The following is a 17,023-nucleotide window of genomic DNA, read 5'->3' on the forward strand; positions in this document are numbered from 1 at the left end:
TGTATCTGGAAGGCTCCGTGCCTCAGTCTGGGATTGCAGCAAATCTTTCCAACCCATAGTTGTGCTCTCATGCCAGGAGTTGGATTTCGGGAACTGGTGCTACATGGCAGTGGGGTGCTGTCATAAGTAACTTGTGCACCCTTCTGCCTCATCCAAGGAGCCACTATAGGGAGAATGAGAGCCAGATGCTTGTTAGGATGGTGGGTGCTAAACCCACTGGATGTCTGCGGATGGAGGAGTGAAGTGATTGCCAAAGTCAGCCTGCTGTTATGGGGTGGGCAGGCACAAGGAGGGAGAGCTGGGCACCGTCCCTCGAACAGATTCACTAAGGAGTTGAGATGGGGGGGAAGAGAAGCCCTGGCACAAGCAGATGCCTTCTTCTGTCAGTGGTTGGAGCATGTACCCTTGGCCTGCCCCTCTTGCAGGAGTAGGGAGGGAGCAGGTGCTGCAGATCCTGCTTCCAATGAAGGAAGTAGGGCAAGGAGCCAGTTACTCGGGTACCGTCACTTCTTTGTGCACCTAGTCACAACAGGCGCGACGATCCAACTTCCCAGCCCAGCTTTGTTCATTCACGCTATGAAGCTCCCTTCCCCCTGGGAGCCACTGGGTTTCATGCTTCACCCCGGTCCATAGAAGGACCGTGATCACCTTCTATGCCTTGATGGTGGCAGCCACACTGTAACACCTTATATACTTCAAGGGGTTGTGCAAACCCCAGATGATAAATATTGCACATGCTACGTTACCTTGATTATGAAAGGAGGAGCTGTGCATGGTAACCGTTCTGTCCCGAGGGCCGTGTTCTGGAGCTGTTGCTCTCAGAACCAGTCAGTGTTCAGAAAGCGGTGTGTAATCTGTGGCTCACAATCTCAAATACAGTACATTTTCTCAGTAAGATGCATCTAGTCCAGGGGTGGGCAAACTTTTTGGCCCGAGGGCCACATCGGGGTTGCGAAACGGTATGGAGGGCCGGGTAGGGAAGGCTGCGCCTCCGCAAACAGCCTGGCCCCCTCCCACTTCCCACCCCCTGACTGCCCCCCTCAGAACCGCCCACCCATGCAACCCCCCTTCTCCTTGTCCCCTAACCACCCCTCAGGACCCCACCCCCTATCTAAGCCCCCCGCTCCTTGTCCCCTGACTGCCCCGACCCCTATCCACACCCTTGTCCCCTGACTGACCCCACCCCCTATCCAACCCTCCCTGTCTCCTGACCGCCCCCTGTCCCCTGACTGCCCCCCGGGACCTCCTCCCCCTGCCCCCCTACCATGCTGCTCAGAGCGGCAGGACAGGCTTGTTGGAAAGCCTGGGAGGTGAGCGGGCGCAAGCTGCGCTTCTCGCGCTGTGGTGTGGCTACGGGAGAGGGGGGACAACAGGGGAGGGGCCGGGGGTGAGCCTCCCCAGCCGGGAGCTCAAGGGCCGGGCAGGACAGTCCCATGGGCCTTAGTTTGCCCACCTCTGATCTTGTCTGAAACCATCAGCACAGCTTAAAAAAAAATAGGCCAAGCCATCGTCTCTTCATACCATCAACATCAAATCCTGAGTGATAGGTTCTATGTGCTAACATTAAGGACCAGATTTCCAAGAAAGCTGAATGCATTGGGTCCTGAGCAATCGTGACAATCTGGCTCCATATATCTTGTGCCTCAGCATGCTCTTCTCTGGTTGTCAGGCAAGTTCTTGTTCCAGGTAACTCCCTAATATGCACTGTGCTATTGACAATGCATCGCCCACACAACCCCATTGGGGCTATGCCTGTACCTTCTGCAGAATTCCTCTATTCTGTAAGTATGGATTAACCAGCTCCCTGGAGCCACTCTATGGCTGATACAACCTCAGCATCTTAGTGCAATGCTGGGGAATAGCTTGGGAGAGGAGTCAGCAGTCTGTATCAAGGCTGGATTTCACAAAACACTGGCAGGTCTCTTCGCTTTCTGATGTGCCAGCATGCCCTGGTGTTAGGGGGATTCAGAAGGCCATTCTAGTACTGCTTGGGCCTTCTGTGCCATTTGCAGGGCTCCTTGAATTCTGAACGAGAAGCCCATGCCACATGCGGTGACAGGCATTTATTACATTTTATACCCTGCAGGGCAAAAGTGCCTTAAATCTCCTGCTTTACCTTATGTTCCTCTTTCCTGTGTTAAATAGATGGCTTACTGCCAGCACGTTGGCGTGGAGTTCATGTTTATCAATGACCTGGAGCAATGTCAGTGGATACGGCAGAAATTTGAGACTCCAGGTATCATGCAGTTCACCACTGATGAGAAACGCACCCTACTGGCAAGGCTGGTGCGCTCAACAAGGTATTCTGCCTATCTTTGGTGTCCTCCTGGTGCCGTCTGGATGGGGTGGTTCAGTGATGTCTCACGGAGCTCTTAGTGCCACTGATTTGCCTGTGGTACTTGTCCGGTCCCGTCACCTATGTAACTGAAACTCTCACCCTTTTTAATGTATTTATCTCACAATACCCTGTTATACAGATGGGGCAGTTAAGGCACAGACAGGCTACAGGACTTACCCAAGTCTGTAGCAGAGTAGGGACTTGAATTCAGGGTTCCTGAGTCCCAGCCTAGAGCCCTAACCACGGGCCATCCTGCCTCTGGAGGTCCTTTGTGAGGCCTGTCAGTCAAGTGACTCCACTTGTGATCACCCAAAAATTGTGGCTTTAAACTATTTATAGGATCTCTCTCTCTCTCTCTCTCTCTCTCTCTCTCTCTCACGCTCACACAGAAATCACATAGATTTGCCTCTGGACAGTTATTTAAATATCATATTAGCAGGTGTAATCCAAATGTTAACACGTCTTTTCTGTGTGTTACACATATAAGCATGGTGAATGCCTTGGAGTAGGAGAGGGTAGCTGGGACTTTATCTTAATGTCCGCAGAAATGCAGTTCTTCTTCGAGTGCTTGCTCATATCAATTACTGTTAGGTGTGTGCACATGCCGAGTGCACGGCTGCCGGAAACTTTTCCCTTGCAACTACCCATCGGGCCAGCTGTGGACCCCCTGAAGTGGCACAAGTATGGCACTCTATATACGACCCTGCTGGCCCGACCCCCCTTCAGTTCCAACAACCGTCACTTGCGGTAAGAAGGAACAGTGGTCTCTTGCTTGGAAGTGTCCCACTAATCCCTAGCTCTTCTGCTAATCTCTGTATATAGTTACCCCTTGTTAGTTAATAGTTCTTAGTTAGTTAATTGTAGTCACGCTACTTAGCGGGTTGTGGCGGCTCCCCCTCCAACACGTGTCCCGGAGGGCCTCCGGGCATGCTGTCTCAGGGCTTCAAATCCTGTAGTTCCTGCACTAAGCCTATACCCACGGGTGACCCCCACGACTCCTGCCTCCAATGTCTGGGGAGAAGCCCATCAGTTGGACAAGTGCAAGATCTGCAAGACTTTCAGGCCTCGCACCAGGAAGGAGAGGAACATACGCCTAAAGCAACTCCTCATGGAGTTAGCCCTCCGTCCGCAGCAGGACCCGGCCCCGAGCGCCTTGGTGCGGAGTGCTTCTCATTCTGCGGTGCTGAGAAAGGACTCGGCACACCAACCCAGGAGCTGCCGGTCCCCCAGGCCCCAGAAGCCCTCTCCCCAGCACTGCTCTCAATCCCCAGCTGCCTGCAAGAAACAGGCCAAAGGGAAATCTCCCCAGCGGGTTGCTACGGCTACTGCACCCCCAGAAGGGGATGGTGCCAGGGACGGGCCTATGGCCGACAGACCCTCGGGCCATGCGCAGCCATCACAGACCCCTGTCTCTCCAGGAAGTCCTACTCTCCTGTACTCACCGCGGTTGCATGTGGGGGAAGTTATGATGCCTTCCACCCCAAACACCTTCAGAGCCGCTAGGGGGCTCATCGAGATGATGGCACCTAAGTCTCCCACTATAAGGACTAAGCCTCCACTCCCTTGGAGCATGGCACCATCTAGAGGCAAGCCTGCCATGTTGTGTCTGTCTGCCCCCTGACCTGGATCTCCCCGCCACTCTGAGTCCCGGCACTCCTCTGACTAGTGGCACTGGTCTGGCAGCCTTGATCCTCGGAGCCACTCCCATTCGAGGTGGTCATCAGCAGATAAGTCGTGGTCCTGCTTGAGGTCCAGATCCCGTTCTGTGAGCTTGCAGCACTGTGCTCCGCACTGGCCTCAGCCTGCATGCTGTTCACCTTCCAGGTGTCGCTCCCCGACGCGGCACGACTCCCACTCGAGAGCCATGTCACGGCACCTCTCCCCACTTCGGCACCGTCCTTGATCGCTGCACCGTTCTTCATCACGGCATCGTTCCCCACCTCAGCGCAGCTATATGTGATGGCATGCTCTACTTCGCTGCACCATTCCACACCCTGCCATCATTCCCCACAGCGGCACCATCCTGCATCGTGGCACCGATTGACATCGCAGCCCCGCTACACTTCACAGCACGCATCCTGCCCATCGTAGGAGGATGTTTCTCCGGTGCAGTCCCGCACCGCTGCCCCTTGGCTGTCCCGCTCAAGGTCGCCCTTCCTCCACTGAGGCAAGGCATCGGGGGCATCTGAGGCGCCCAGATCAGGGCTGCGCAGCCTAAGGCCGGATGCTTCAGCGCCCCAATGGCAGCCTCAGTGGCCATTCTGGACCCCATCAGATCCAGGGCACCCCTCTTGGTATTCCACCGCCTCCCCGTTCGGGATCTCGCCTCCCTGAGGCAACTCTCAGCCGCCCACCCCAGGACCCTCCACAAAACCCAGACCCAGCACCACCTTTGCCAGTAGAGGCTACATCCAGTGCCTGTGAGGACCTGGTCCCTAAAGATCAAGAGGCTACCACGGAACCGGTCCTACTGCTGGCTTCCTCCTCATCGTCCCCTGATAAGGTGGTGGCAGGCACCTCCACCTTTGGGCCGCCACCCACGGATCACAGGGCCCTGCAGAAACTCCTCTGACGGATAGCCCTGAATATGAATCTTCAGGTGGAGGAAGTGGTCGAACAGGAGGACCCAATGGTGGACATCCTGGCACCAGAGGGCCTCTCTAGGGTAGCCTTATCCATTATAAAAACTATTCAATCCAATGCCAAAACCATTTGGCAAACATCTGCCTCCATCCCCACTACGGCCAAGGGGGCTGAACATAAATACTTTGTTCCCACTAAGGAATATGAGTATCTCTTCACCCATCCTCCCCCATGCTCTCTCGTGGTGGAAGCGGTGAATGAAAAAGAGAGGCAAGGTCAGCAGGCCCCCGCAAGGGAAGCTAAATGGCTTGATTTGTTTGGAAGGAAAATTTATTCCACGGGGGGTCTCTCTCTCAGGATTACAAACCAACTCGCATCCCTGAGTAGATACAACTATAACTCATGGTCCTCAATCCTGAAATTTAAGGAGCTCCTCCCCTCTGAGTCACAAGCGGAGTTGGGGGCCGTTGCTGAAGAGGGTAAAGCTGTCGCCCGGACTTCCCTCCAAGGCTCCCTCGATGCCGCGGACTCTGCGGCAAGTACTCTGGTGTCCGGGCTTGCAATGAGGAGCAATGCTTAGCTCCAGTCCTCTGGTCTTCCCCTGGAGGTCCAGCAGACCCTATAGGACCTTCCCTTTGATGGCCAGGGCCTATTTGCTGAGCAAACAAATTCCAGACTGCATAGCCTAAAGGACTACCAGAGCACAATAAAGTCAGAGAATCATAGAATATCAGGGTTGGAAGGGACCTCAGGACGTCATCTAGTCCAACCCCCTGCTCAAAGCAGGACCAATCCCCAATTTTTGCCCCAGATCCTTAAATGGCCTCCTCAAGGATTAAGCTCACAACCCTCAGTTTAGCAGGCCAATGCTCAAACCACTGAGCTATCCCTCCTCCCTCGGCATGCACACTCCGGTGACCCAAAGGAAGCCCTTTAAACTGCAGGCCACCCAGCAGTGGTCTTTTTCCCCTAGGCCCAGACAGGACTTCTCTCGTAAGAGAAGTAGATACAATTGACGCATACCGTTGCGTCCTCCATCTGGGCAGGGCCAAGGGCAATCCAAACCCCCTTTGGACCCTGAGTGCCCCTTTTGAACATGTGCACGAGGACAGAATACCAGTCCACAACCCGGTTGCCTCCCCTCCTTTCCTGAACCATCTATCCCGCTTCTACCTTGCATGGTCCCTTATTACGTCAGACCGGTTGGGTGCTCCGCGCTGTAGAAGTGGGATATTCTATCCAATTCTGCTCTTTCCCACCCTTCCATCCCCCTTGCCCGTCCCTCTTCAGGGACCCCTCTCACGAGCAACTTCTTGTCCAGGAGGTCCAGGCTCTCCTCGCCCTAGGAGCGGTGGAGAAGGTCCCTCAGAAACTCAAAGGCAAGGGTTTCTACTCCCAATAATTCCTCGTCCCAAAAGTGAAGGGAAGTCTCCAGCCCATTCTGGACTGCGGGAACTCAACAAGTTCATAGTCAGCTTGAAGTTCCGCATGTTCTCCCTAAGCACAATCATCCCTTCCCTAGACCCGGGAGACTGGTACTTCGCCCTCAACATGAAGGATGTTTATTTCCATCTATCTATCACCCCGGCTCACAGATGGTTCCTCCACTTCATGGTGAACAAGGTGCATTACCAGTTCACAGCCCTCCTGTTCGGGCTTTGCACAGCGCCTCGCGTCTTCACCAAGTGCATGGCAGTTGTAAAGAACTCAATAATAGTGGGGAATTTCAATTATCCCCGTATTGACTGGGTACATGTCACCTTAGGATGAAATGCAGAGACAAATTTCTCAATACTTTAAATGACTGCTTCTTGGAGCAGCTGGTACAGGAACCCACAAGGGGAGAGGGCAGTCCTCAATTTAGTCCTGAGTGGAGTGCAGGATCTGGTCCAAGAGGTAACTATAACAGGACCACTTGGAAATAGTGACCATAATGTAATGTTCCTGTGGTGGGAAGAACACCTCAACAGCCCAACACTGTGGCATTTGGTTTCAGAAAGGGGAACTATGCAAAAATGAGGAGGTTAGTTAAACAGAAATTAAAAGGTAGAGTGACTAGAATGAAATCCCAACAAGCTGCATGGACACTTTTCAAAGACACCATAATAGAGGCCCAAGTTAAATGTATACCCCCAAATTAAAAAACACAGTAAAAGAACTAAAAAAGAGCCACCATGGCTTAACAACCATGTAAAAGAAGCAGTGAGAGATAAAAAGGCATCTTTTTAAAAAGTGGAAGTCAGCTCCTAGTGAGGTAAATGGAAAGGAGCATAAACACTGCCAAATTAAGTGTAAAAATGTAATAAGAAAAGCCAAAAAGGAGTTTGAAGAACAGCTAGCCAAAAACTCAAAAGGTAATAAAATGCTTTTTAAGTACATCAGAAGCAGGAAGCCTGCTAAACAACCAGTGGGGCCCCTGGACGATCAAGATACAAAAGGAGCACTTAAAGACTATTAAGTCATCGCAGAGAAACTAAATGAATTCTTTGCTTCAGTCTTCACGTCTGAGGATGTTAGGGAGATTCCCAAACCTGAGCCGTCCTTTGTAGGTGACAAATCTGAGGAATTGTCACAGATTGAAGTGTCACTAGAGGAGGTTTTGGAATTAATTGATAAACTTAACAGTAACAAGTCACCGGGACCAGATGGCATTCACCCAAGAGTTCTGAAAGAACTCAAATATGAAATTGCGGAACAATTAACTGTGGTTTGTAACCTGTCCTTTTAAATCAGCTTCTGTACCCAGTGACTGGAAGATAGCTAATGTAACACCAGTATTTAAAAAGAGCTCTAGAGGTGATCCCGGCAATTACAGATCGGTAAGTCTAATGTCAGTACCAGGCACATTAGTTGAAACAATAGTTAAGAATAAAATAGTCAGACACAGAAGAACACAAATTGTTGCGCAAAAGTCAACATGGTTTCTGTAAAGGGAAATTGTCTTACTAATCTATTAGAGTTCTTTGAGGGGGGTCAACAACCGTGTGGACAAGGGGGATCCAGTGGATGTAGTGTACGTAGATTTCCAGAAAGCCTTTGACAAGGTCCCTCACCAAAGGCTCTTACATAAATTTAAGTTCTTCTTCGAGTGCTTGCTCATATCTATTCCAATTAGGTGTGTGTGTGCACTGCATGCATGGCCGTCGGAGAATTTTTACCCTAGTAACACCCGGTGGGTCAGCTGTGGAGCCGCCTGGAGTGGCACCTTCATGGCGCTCAATAGATACCCCAGCCGACCCAGCGCCCCCTTAGTTCCTTCTTACCACCCATGATGGTCATTGGAACTGTGGAGTCCTGCTTCGTTGCTCTCCACTCTCCCTAGTGTATAGTTAATAGTTATAGTTGGTTTACTTATTGTTAGTGCGGTTAGGGGGCGGTGGTTTCCCCTCCTCCCCGGTTCTTCTCTCGGGCTCATGCCCAAGGCTCCGGGATTCAGGCCCTGGGGTTCCTGCTCTAAGCCCATGCCAACGGGCAACCCCCATGACTCTTGCCTGAAGTGTCTGGGGGGGTCTCATCAAGCAGAGAAGTACAGGATCTGCAAAGGGTTTCGTCCCCGGATTAAGAAGAAGTGGGACTTTCATTTAAAACAGCTCCTAGTGGAGGCCGCTCTTAGCCCTCAACCCCCTGCGGCGCACCAAGATCTGGCACCAAGCGCCTCGGTGCACAGCACCCCGGCGGCAGCAGTAGGAGTGGCACCACAGTTGGAATAAATTATGTCAAGGAATTATGACGTGATTGGAATAACAGAGACTTGGTGGGATAACTCACATGACTGGAGTACTATCATGGATGGTTATAAACTGTTCAGGAAGGACAGGCAGGGCAGAAAAGGTGGGGGAGTAGCACTGTATGTAAGGGAGCAGTATGACTGCTCAGAGCTCCGCTACGATACTGCAGAAAAACCTGAGTGTCTCTGGATTAAGTTTAGAAGTGTGAGCAACAGGAGTGATGTAGTGGTGGGAGTCTGCTATAGACCACCGGACCAGGGGGATGAGGTGGATGAGGCTTTCTTCTGGCAGCTCGTGGAAGCTACTAGATCGCATGCCCTGGTTCTCATGGGTGACTTTAATTTTCCTGATATCTGCTGGGAGAGCAATACAGCGGTGCATAGACAATCCAGGAAGTTTTTGGAAAGCATAGGGGACAATTTCCTGGTGCAAGTGCTAGAGGAGCCAACTAGGGGGGGGAGCTTTTCTTGACCTGCTGCTCACAAACTGGGAAGAATTAGTAGAGGAAGCAAAAGTGGATGGGAATCTGGGAGGCAGTGACCATGAGTTGGTTGAGTTCAGGATCCTGACACAGGGAAGAAAGGTAAGCAGCAGAATACGGACCCTGGACTTCAGGAAAGCAGATTTGGACTCCCTCAGGGAACGGATGGGTAGGATCCCCTGGGGGACTAACATGAAGGGGAAAGGAGTCCAGGAGAGCTGGCTGTATTTCAAGGAATCCCTGTTGAGGTTACAGGGACAAACCATCCCGATGTGTCGAAAGAATAGTAAATATGGCAGACGACCAGCTTGGCTTAACGGTGAAATCCTAGCGGATCTTAAGCATAAAAAAGAAGCTTACAAGAAGTGGAAGGTTGGACATATGACCAGGGAGGAGTATAAAAATATTGCTCGGGCATGTAGGAATGAAATTAGGAGGGCCAAATCGCACCTGGAGCTGCAGCTAGCGAGAGATGTTAAGAGTAACAAGAAGGGTTTCTTCAGGTATGTTGCCAACAAGAAGAAAGCCAAGGAAAGTGTGGGCCCCTTAATGAATGAGGGAGGCAACCTAGTGACGGAGAATGTGGAAAAAGCTAATGTACTCAATGCTTTTTTTGCCTCCGTCTTCACGAACAAGGTCAGCTCCCAGACTGCTGCACTGGGCATCACAACATGGGGAATAGATGGCCAGCCCTCTGTGGAGAAAGAGGTGGTTAGGGACTATTTAGAAAAGCTGGACGTGCACAGTTGCATCCAAGAGTGCTAAAGGAACTGGCGGCTGTGATTGCAGAGCCATTGGCCATTATCTTTGAAAACTCGTGGTGAACGGGGGAAGTCCCGGATGACTGGAAAAAGGCTAATGTAGTGCCAATCTTTAAAAAAGGGAAGAAGGAGGATCCTGGGAACTACAGGCCCGATATTTCCTAATCCCCGAGGCAAAGGGTGGGCTTTGGCCCATTCTGGACCTGAGCGGACTCAACAAGTTCATGGTAAAGTTGAAGTCCCACATGGTCTCCTTGGGCGCTATTATACCTTCCCTGGATCCTGGAGACTGTTACGCCGCCCTCAACATGAAGGACGTGCATTTCCACATAGCAATTCATCTGGCGCACAGACATTTCCCCCGCTTTGTGGTCAACCACGAACACTATCAGTTCACGGCCCTTCCCTTCGGTGTCTCCGCGGCCCCCCAAATGTTCACCAAATGTATGGCAGTCATGGCGGCCTTCCTTTGTTGACAGCGGGTACAGGTAGACGCTCACCTCAACGACTAGCTTATCTGGGGCCGCACCAGAGAACAGGTGCGGTCCCACTTCCGCTTGGTCATGAATACGTTTAGTCAGTTAGGGCTCCTTCTCAACGTGGCAAAGTCAACATTAGAAGCGACCTAGAGAATAGAATTCATCAGGGCAGTTCTGGACTCCATGCAGGCATGAGCCCTCCTGCTGGATGCTCGTTTCCAGGCTATAGTGGTCCTCGTCTGGAGCCTTCAGAGCTTCCCAACCTTGTCGGCAAGAAGTTGCTTGAGTCTTTTCGGCCACATGGCTTCCTGCACATACGTGACCACGCACGCCAGACTTCGACTACGTCCATTACAAGCCTGGCTGGCATCAGTCTATCGCCCAGATCGAGACAGCCTGGACTTGGTGGTCACCGTCCTGGAGCCTTCCTCAAGGTTCTTCTTTTCCATGGGTCCAGATGATGAAGATGTCATCAATATAGCGCAAGTAGAGTAGGGGCATTAGGGGACAAAAGCTGAGGAAGCGTTGTTCTAAGTCAGCAGAAGCCCTTGAGGAATTCCACCATGATTTCAACAATTTCCATCCCACCATCAACCTCAGCCTGGTCCAGTCCACACAAGAGATCCACTTCCTGGACACTACAGTGCTAATAAACGATGGTCACGTAAACACCACCCTATACCAGAAACCTACTGACCGCTGTTCCTACCTACATGCCTCCAGCTTTCGAGCCGCTGGCCACCTGCTCTCTTTTATACCTCTCCTGGAAAACGGCTTTCCCTGTCACTGTCACGTTGGTGAGGCGTGTCTCCGAGCTCAGAGCCCTTACCTCAGAACCACCCTACACGATCTTCCATAAAGATAAACTGCAGCTTTGGCCTCACCCGGCCTTTCTTCCCACGGTGGTATCGGCCTTTCGTATCAGCCAGGACATTTTTCTTCCATTTTTTTTATCCAAAACCGCACGCCAGTCACCAGGAACAGCAGCTGCACTCCCTCGATGTCTGTAGGGCCCTTGCCTTCTACACTGAGTGTACAAAGCCGTTCAGGAAGACAACCCAGCTCTTCGTTGTGGTGGCAGACCGGATTAAAAGCCTCCTGGTCTCCTCTCAGCAGATCTCTTCATGGATCACGTTCTGCATCCGTGCTTGCTATGATGTGGCCGGTGTTCTGACCCCGCCTATCACTGCTCACTCCACAAGGGCCCAGGCCTCGGTGGTGGCTTTTCTGGCCCAGGTGCCAATCCAGGAGATCTGCAGAGCCGCAACTTGGTCCTTGGTACACACTTTTGCTTCGCACTATGCCATCGTCTGGCACGCCAGAGGCGATGTGGCGTTTGGTACAGCAGTCCTACAATCCACGTTGCTTCACTCCGACCCCACTGCCTAGGTAGGGCTTGGGAGTCACCTAATTGGAATAGATATGAGCAAACACTCGAAGAAGAAAAAAGGGTTATTCACCATTGTAACTGTTGTTCTTGGAGACGTGTTGCTCACGTCCATTCCAAACCCGCCCCCTTCCACCTCTGTTGCAGTAGCCGGCAAGAAGGAACTGAGGGGGCAGGGCGCTGGGTCAGCTAGGGTATGTACCGAGAGCCATGAAGGCGCCACTCCAGGGGGCTCCAGAGCCAACCCACTGGGTGTTGCTAGGGTAAAAATTCTCTGACAGCCGTGCACGCAGCGTGCACACACCTAATTGGAATGGATATGAGCAACACATCTCAAAGAACAACAGTTACAAAGGTGAGTAACCATTTTTTGTCATGGGATAAAATCCTTTTATGGACTGAGAATTGGTTAAAAGACAGGGAACAAAGGATAGGAATAAATGATAAATTTTCAGAATGGAGAGGGGTAACTACTGGTGTTCCCCAAGGGTCAGTCCTAGGACCAATCCTATTCAACTTATTCATAAATGATCTGGAGAAAGGGGTAAACAGTGAAGTGGCAAAGTTTGCAGACGATACTAAACTGCTCAAGATAGTTAAGGCCAAAGCAGATTGTGAAGAACTTCAAAAAGATCTCACAAAACTAAGTGATTGGGCTACAAAATGGCAAATGAAATTTCATGTGGATAAATGTAAAATAATGCACGTTGGAAAAAATAACTCCAATTTATACATATAATATGATGGGGGCTAATATAGCTACAACTAATCAAGAAAGAGATCTTTGAGTCATCGTGAATAGTTCTCTGAAGATGTCCATGCAGTGTGCAGCGGCAGTCAAAAAAGCAAACGGGATGTTAGGAATCATTAAAAAAGGGATAGAGAATAAGACAGAGAATATCTTATTGCCCTTATATAAATCCATGATACGCCCACATCTTGAATACTGCCTACAGATGTGGTCTCCTCATTTCAAAAAAGATATACTGGCATTAGAAAAGGTTCAGAGAAGGGTAACTAAAATGTTTAGGGGTTTGGAACAGGTCCCATATGAGGAGAGATTGAAGAGGCTAGGACTTTTCAGCTTGGAAAAGAGGAGACATGATAGAGGTCTATAAAATCATGAGTGGTGTAGAGAAAGTGAATAAGGAAAAATTATTTACTTGTTCCCATAATATAAGAACTAGGGGCCACCAAATGAAATTAATGGACAGCAGGTTTAAAACAAATAAAAGGAAGTTCTTCTTCACTCAGCGCACAGTCAATCTGTGGAATTCCTTGCCTGAGGAGGTTGAGAAGGCTAGGACTATAACAGGGTTTAAAAGAGAAACTGGATAAATTCATGGAGGTTAAATCCATTAATGGCTACTAGTCAGGATGGGTAAGGAATGGTGTCCCTAGCCTCCGTTTGTCAGAGGGTGGAGTTGGATAGCAGGAGATAGATCACTTGATCATTACCTGTTAAGTTCACTCCCTCTGGGGCACTTGGCATTGGCCACTGTCGGCAGACAGGATACTGGGCTGGATGGACCTTTGGTCTGATCCAGTATGGCCATTCTTATGTTCCTATGTTAAGCGTTTCTCCGCCGCCACCACGTGCATGTCTACCCTTATCTGGACGAGTGGCTCCTCCGGGGCCGCTCCTGTCAGCAGGTGGAATCACAGGTGCAGTTAGTCGGAGACACATTCGACCAATTAGGTATCATACTCAATGTCAGCAAATCAGTGCTTACCTCAACTCAAAGGATAGAGTTCATTGGAGCCGTTCTGGATGCGACTCAAGAACGTACCTGCCAGGGACGTGTCACTTGGCCCTCTCGCAGATAATCGGCAACCTTTGCAGCTTTCCTACCACAATGGCGAGGCAGTGTCTCAGGCTGTTAGGCCATATGGCATCCTGCACATATGTGGTTCAACACGCCCGGCTGCAACTCAGACCCTTGCAAGCGTGACTCGCGTCTGTGTATTGCCTGAGCCACGACAGTCTGGACACAGTGCTGACCATCCCTTGGCACACCCTCGATTCCCTACGGTGGTGGCTGAATCCCCGCGCGATAGTCGCCAGGGTTCCTTTTCACCCACCCCAACCCACCTTGACCTTAGTCACGGACACGTCTGCGTTGAGCTGTGGAGCGCATCTGGGAAGCCTGACAACTTGGGGCCTATGGCAAGTAGAGGAAGTGGATCTGAATATCAACGTCAAAGAACTCGGGGCAATCCGCCTCACCTGACCAGCTTTTCTGATTCGCTTGCAGGGCCACTGCGTTGCGGTATTGACGGGAAACCCCGCAGCTATGTTTTATATTAAGAAGCAAGGCAAAGCTTGCTTGTCTCTTCTGTGTCAGGAAACCCTCCTACTGTATGAATTTTGCCTAGCCTACTCCATCCTTCTGCAGGCTTCATACCTGCAGGGTGTTCAGAACATGCTAGCAGACGGCCTGAGCAGACATTTCCTCACACGAGTGGTCGATTCGCCCAGACATCATCCACTCCGTATTCCACAGTTGGGGGTTTCCCCAAATCAACCTGTTCACCACACGAGCCAACAGGAATTCCCCAACCTTTTGCTCCTTCAGGAGCCGTAGCCCAGGCTCAGTCATAGATGCGTTCATGATTCCATGGTCCAGGCAGCTGCTATATGCCTTCCTGCCATTCCCGTTCATCCACAAAGTGTTTCTCAAAATCCGCAGGGACAAGGCGGACGTCCATTTTGGTGGCCCTAGCCTAGCCTTGCCAGTGCTGGTAACCCACCCTCATGGACTTGTCGGTCCAGTCACCGATACGGATACCTCTCATTCCCGACCTTATTATACAGGACCGCAGTCGCCTCCTTCACCCAGACCTTCAGTCTCTCCACCTCACAGCCTGGAGAATCCGTGGCTGAATCAGGCAGAGGTCGCCTGTTCGGATCCAATGAGGCAGGTAGTTCTGGAAAGCCGCAAGCTGTCTACTAGTGCCACATACAGGGCGAAATGGAAGAGGTTGTCCAGCTGGTGTGCCCAAAGGCAGGTGTTCCCACTCCAGGCTCCCATTCTTTGTATCCTGGACTATCTTCTGTACCTAAAGGACCAGCGTCTGGCGTTTGGTTCCCTCAAGGTCCACCTCGCAACCATTTCAGCCTTTCACCCAGGCAATTCTGGGCGTTCGATGTTCGCTCACCCCATCATGAGGCCTTTTCTGAAAGGCCTGGAGAAGATACATTCCCCCCCCCCCCCCCGATGAAGCCCCCCATCCTGGCCTGGGATCTTAACGTAGTCTTCTCCCGCTTCATGGTCCCTCCCTTTGAGCCTTTAGCTTCTTGCTCACTCCTCTACCTCTCTTGGAAAGTAGCTTTTCTGGTGGCTATCACCTCGGTACGACGTGTGTCTGGGCTGCAGGTCCTCACCTCTGAGCCCCCGTACATGATCTTTCATAAAGATAAGGTACAACTTAGACCTCACCCAGCTTTCCTTCCCAAGGTGGTGTCCCACTTCCATATTAGCCAGGACATCTTCCAGCCAGTCTTTTATCCAAAGTCGCACAACAGTCCTCAAGAACTACATCTGCACTCACTGGATGTTAGGAGAATGCTCACTTTTTATATTGAGCGAGCAAAGCTGTTCCGAAACACAACCCAGTTGTTCATTGCTATAGCAGAGTGGATGAAGGGATTGCCAGTCTCTTCCCAGTGGATCTCCTCCTGGATCACAGCTTGTATCTGCGCCTGTTATGACTTGGCGAAGGTTCCTCCGCCTGCCATCACTCCACGAGGGCTCAGGCCTTGTCGGCAGCCTTTCTAGCCCAAATACCTCTCCAGGAAATTTGCAGGGCTGTGACATGGTCTTCTTCTGTGCATACTTTCACGTTGCACTATGCCATCGTCCACCAATCTAGGAATGATGTGGCCTTCAGCAGAGCGGTACTTTGATCGGCAATACCTTGACTCTGACCCCACCTCCTCGGTAAGGCTTGGAAGTCACCTAACTGGAATTGATATGAGCAAGCACTCGAAGAAAAAACGGTTACTCACCTTTTGTAACTGTTGTTCTTCGAGACGTGTTGCTTATATCTATTCCATTCCCCCCACCTACCCTCTGTTGGAGTATCCTGCAAGAAGGAACTGAAGGGGGGGTCGGGCCGGCAGGGTTGTATATAGAGCTCCATACCCAGTGCCACTCCAGGGGGCTCCACAGCCGGCCCGACGGGTAGCTCCTAGGGGAAAGTTTCCGACAGCCGTGTACGCGGCGCGCGCACACACCTAACTGGAATAGATATGAGCACCGCATCTCGAAGAACAACAGTTACAAAAGGTGAGTAACCGTTGTTGGTTTTTTGTTTTTTTTTCTGTATTGAGTCTGATCTCTAGCAACCTCATTCGCTGAGACCTCTGTTATCTCACTGACATCCTGTTTGACCCCTCGGCCTTCCATCTCTTTTCCACTGCCTCCTTGTTGACCTTAACCGTGGATTAATTCCCACACTCCTCACAATGGCTCCTCTCTCGACCTTGTCTGAGCACTGCTCTCACCAATCTCCCATCACCAAGTTCCTTCTCTCAGGTCACCATATCGTCTCTTTCAACATCACCTCCTGCCCCACACCCCGAAGCTTTCTGTGGTCTCCAGACCGTCAACGCCTTTGATGGCCTTGCTGTTCTCAGATGTTTCCTCTGTTGGTTTTTGTTGTGGAACCTCGCTCTGCTGTCCCCTGATTCCTCTGCTCCTAAATGTTTCCAGGGGGAGCTTTGATGAAGTGAGCTGTAGCTCACGAAAGCTCATGCTCAAATAAATTGGTTAGTCTCTAAGGTGCCACAAGTACTCCTTTTCTTTTTGCATTATGGGTGTGTTACTCTTCCTTCAATCCTACCCTCCTCTTTGCCATACAGTGCTATTCATCACTGCCCACTAGTTCCAGCTCACAGAAACTCAGCCTTTGCCTCCCTTCTGAAATGCCTCCCATCTTGCATCTTTTTCCCTCCCCGCTCAAGGTCTTCTCGGCTCCTTCAAGGAGATCAGCAAGATTGAGTCTTCCACCAGCCCCCACTTTCCTTCTTCTCTCCTGTCACGGACAGAGGTTTTTGATTGCTCCCTACCTTTGCCTCCTCCCCCTTTCCCCCCCATCTCCATTCACTATCACTACCCCCTGCGCCTTTCTTCTAACTCCTGGAACCCCCCCACTTGGACTTTGCCTCCATTCCATTCACTGCATCCACTCTTCCCAAGTTCCCGCTTTGCAGCCGCTTCTCAGGACCCTCTTCTGCCACCCCTCTGCAGCTTTTGATGCTCTT

General features: G+C 51.1%; 1 protein-coding gene across 9 annotated transcripts in view; it reads left to right on the top strand.

Annotated features, from left to right (window-relative positions):
• Positions 1–17,023, top strand: part of OGDH (oxoglutarate dehydrogenase) — a 135,118-nt gene that overhangs the window by 73,414 nt on the left and 44,681 nt on the right. For all 9 annotated transcript variants that reach the window (XM_084615256.1, XM_084615254.1, XM_084615258.1 and 6 more), the window contains one exon: positions 2,146–2,300. In XM_084615256.1, coding sequence (XP_084471382.1) covers positions 2,146–2,300 — 155 coding nt within the window. The remainder of the gene's footprint in view (positions 1–2,145; positions 2,301–17,023) is intronic.

Source organism: Lepidochelys olivacea, assembly GCF_965140295.1.
Source record: "Lepidochelys olivacea isolate rLepOli2 genome assembly, chromosome: 26".
In the NCBI taxonomy this organism is placed as follows: Eukaryota; Metazoa; Chordata; order Testudines; family Cheloniidae; genus Lepidochelys; species Lepidochelys olivacea.